The sequence below is a fragment of the Chrysochloris asiatica genome, unplaced genomic scaffold (genome assembly GCF_000296735.1).
Source record: "Chrysochloris asiatica unplaced genomic scaffold, ChrAsi1.0 scaffold00273, whole genome shotgun sequence".
Classification (NCBI taxonomy): domain Eukaryota; kingdom Metazoa; phylum Chordata; class Mammalia; order Afrosoricida; family Chrysochloridae; genus Chrysochloris; species Chrysochloris asiatica.
This window is the reverse complement of record NW_006408791.1, coordinates 1,564,568-1,567,483: the sequence shown is the minus strand read 5'-3', so window position 1 is coordinate 1,567,483 and position 2,916 is coordinate 1,564,568. Positions and strand designations below refer to the sequence as shown.

At 36.5% G+C, this 2,916-nt stretch overlaps 1 protein-coding gene across 1 annotated transcript in view; it reads right to left on the bottom strand.

The window, feature by feature from the left end:
• HEATR3 (HEAT repeat containing 3) overlaps nucleotides 1-2,916 on the bottom strand; it is a 107,613-nt gene that overhangs the window by 12,392 nt on the left and 92,305 nt on the right. The window contains exon 14 of the mRNA XM_006874385.1: nucleotides 1,883-2,059. Coding sequence (XP_006874447.1) covers nucleotides 1,883-2,059 — 177 coding nt within the window. The remainder of the gene's footprint in view (nucleotides 1-1,882; nucleotides 2,060-2,916) is intronic.

The following is a 2,916-nucleotide window of genomic DNA, read 5'->3' as shown; positions in this document are numbered from 1 at the left end:
TGAGACATTCCCACTAGAAAGGACAAGCAGACTGGAACAGCTACAGTGACAGAAGATACATCTTCATGATGAACCTGACCTATACTCAGAGTGGTCGTTACTCTAAATACCAACAGAGAGGGAAAGAGTCTTCAAATCAAGTTTCTATGCAATTCACTGTACACAGGGTAGATAGGAACGGGCAACTTAAGACACTGGCTACCTAAAATGAGGGGGCAATAAAGGCACAAAGTGACTCGCTTACAAGGTTTCAAGAGGGAGTTTAGCTTAAGAGTATGGAGGGGAAAGAAAGAGTCCCCCCACTGAATAGCTGTCATCTTGTCTAGATGGGTCTGGTGAAAATAGATGGGGATAAGATTCCTAAGATTCAATAGTGAATAACTGTTATCATGACTAATTGTGACTGTCACAATTGTAAAGATAGAAAGTTTTGTAACAAAAAAAGGGTTAATCTTACAGTCCAGAAACAGAGGACCCTAGGACCATCAAGAGAGGAACGCACAAGCAGAGTGCAGGATCTTATCCAGAGAAGCAGCAGCGCCAGACACAGGGGCATTGAGAGGGGAGCGGCTGAGGACTCTAGCTTCATGGACTAAGAAGAGAAGGACTAAGAACTGGTGGCTAGGAGCAGACTTGCAGAATGTGCCCTTTGGAGATATAAATTATTATATATGCCTGAGTGGGTTTTTTTGTTTGTGTGGTTTTTAAAAAGCTAAAGTGGATAAAGAGAAATACTGTCAACTTATGATACATCGAGGGGATTATAACCAATGTAGTGAAACAAGGTATATGATTTGTTGAATGTAAAACTGATGATATGCCCTGTAAACTTTCACTCAATCCACAATAAAAACCTTTAAAAAAAAAATACTACAAAGCATCTTTTCAGACCACAATGCTATAAAACTAGAAATCAACCATAAGAAGACCAAGAAATAAAGTCGAATACATGGAAACTGAATAACACCCTGCTGAAAAGCAACTGTGTTAAAGAAGAAATTAAACGTGAATTCTTAAAGTTCCTAGAAACAAATGAGAATGAAAACACAACATACCAAAATCTTTGGGACACGGCAAAAGTGATGCTGAGAGGACAATTTATTGTGATAAATGCGCACATCCAAAAAGAGTAAAGAACCAAAATTAACACATTAACACAGCATCTCCAACAATCAGAAACAGACCAACAGAGGGAACCTGTAGTCACCAAAAGGAAAGAAATAATAAAGATGCTAAACTGTGGAGTCCTGTGATGTGGATTAATGCACTGGACTGCAAAGTTGGTTTGAACTACAAGGCTGGCAGTTCAAGCTCACCGGTTTCTCCTTGGAAACCCTATACAGGGTGGTTATGGGTCAGAGCTGACTTAACATGTAACAGCAGCAAGAACAACAAACTGCTTTGTAAATTACAGTATATAGTATTTGTGTATATATGAAGTACTGTTGACGTTGGTAAGTGCTAGTGCTGTCGAATCAGTTCTGACTCACAGCAACCCTGTATAGGGTTTATGAGGCAGAACTAGAAAGCCTCATATTTCTCCCACAGAGTAGCTGGTGGGCTTAAACTGCTGACCTTGTGGTTCATAGTCTAGCGTTTATCATACAGAGCCACCACATCCCCACTGTTAACATTAATGAACTGTTTAATAAAAAAGGAACTCGACAGACACTATTTTGGCTCAAATTACAGTAATTCAATGGGAAAACTGAGTGAGCTTTGACTAAGTCAATAAGGATTTTACAAATACTGGAGGTGAAGTGTTAAATTACTGAGATTTACATAGATCTGTCATACACTAGCCACTAAACGACATGATGGTAGGCACTGTCATCCCCACAGAATGTTGAGGCTTGCATTTCTAATTAAAATGGCTACATACCTTCATTTTGAAGACCGGCTGGAATTCTTTCAGAATTGATAACAACTTAATTTGATGTGAAGCTCTTTCGGCTTCTTTACCATCTGCAAAAACATCAAAGAGGGCATCCAGAGCTTCTCCTGCTACTACAAGGGAAGGATCTTTGGTGGCAACCTCAAGCAGAAAGCACCCAATGGTCTGGAGATAGCAAAACACATTATTATAGTCCAATAATCCCTATGGTGAATCTTCAAAGTAAATGATGTTTGAAAAATTGTGTTAAAAATCATGAAATTCTTCCCTCTACCTTCCTTAAAAAGGGTTTGAAAATAGAAAAAGAAAACCCACATGTTAAAAATTACAAAGAATTACATGATACATTTGTGATAAATACAGTTATAAAAGAAATTGTCCCCATTTTGGGGCATACATACTGAACCAATAGAAGTAAAATATCATGGTATCTTTAATGTACCTTAATGTATCCAGCACAAACATTATATGAAATGTATATGACAAATAGAAATTGTTAAACCTACTCAAAGGTTACACAAAACTCAATGTACTTTCAATACTTCCAATCTTTTTTGTTCTTCTAAAGAAGACCTTAAAAATGATAGACTTAAGAGGTAAATTCATAAATTCACACATAGACTCTCATTGACTTGTATCTATATATACCCTATTCCTAGAATAATACAAAGGGAAATGATGACAGTAGCTCTCTCTCCTGTGTGAAATGGGGAACTAGGAATTTAGGGTGGAAATTAGTCTTTTCAATATATATTCTTTTGTACTTTTATAACTTGTTTTTGTTATATACATGAATAATTTAAAAAAAGTTATTAAAAAGATTTGGTCACCCCATTAATAGAAAAAATGTTGTATATACATACAATGGATATTACTCACCCATAGGGAAAAATAAAATTCTGATACATGTCCCAACATGGATGACCCTTGTAAACATGATGCTCGTGAAATAAGACAGTCACAAATGGACAAATTATCTCATTTATATAATACAAACAAATATACAGAAACCAATGTTACGG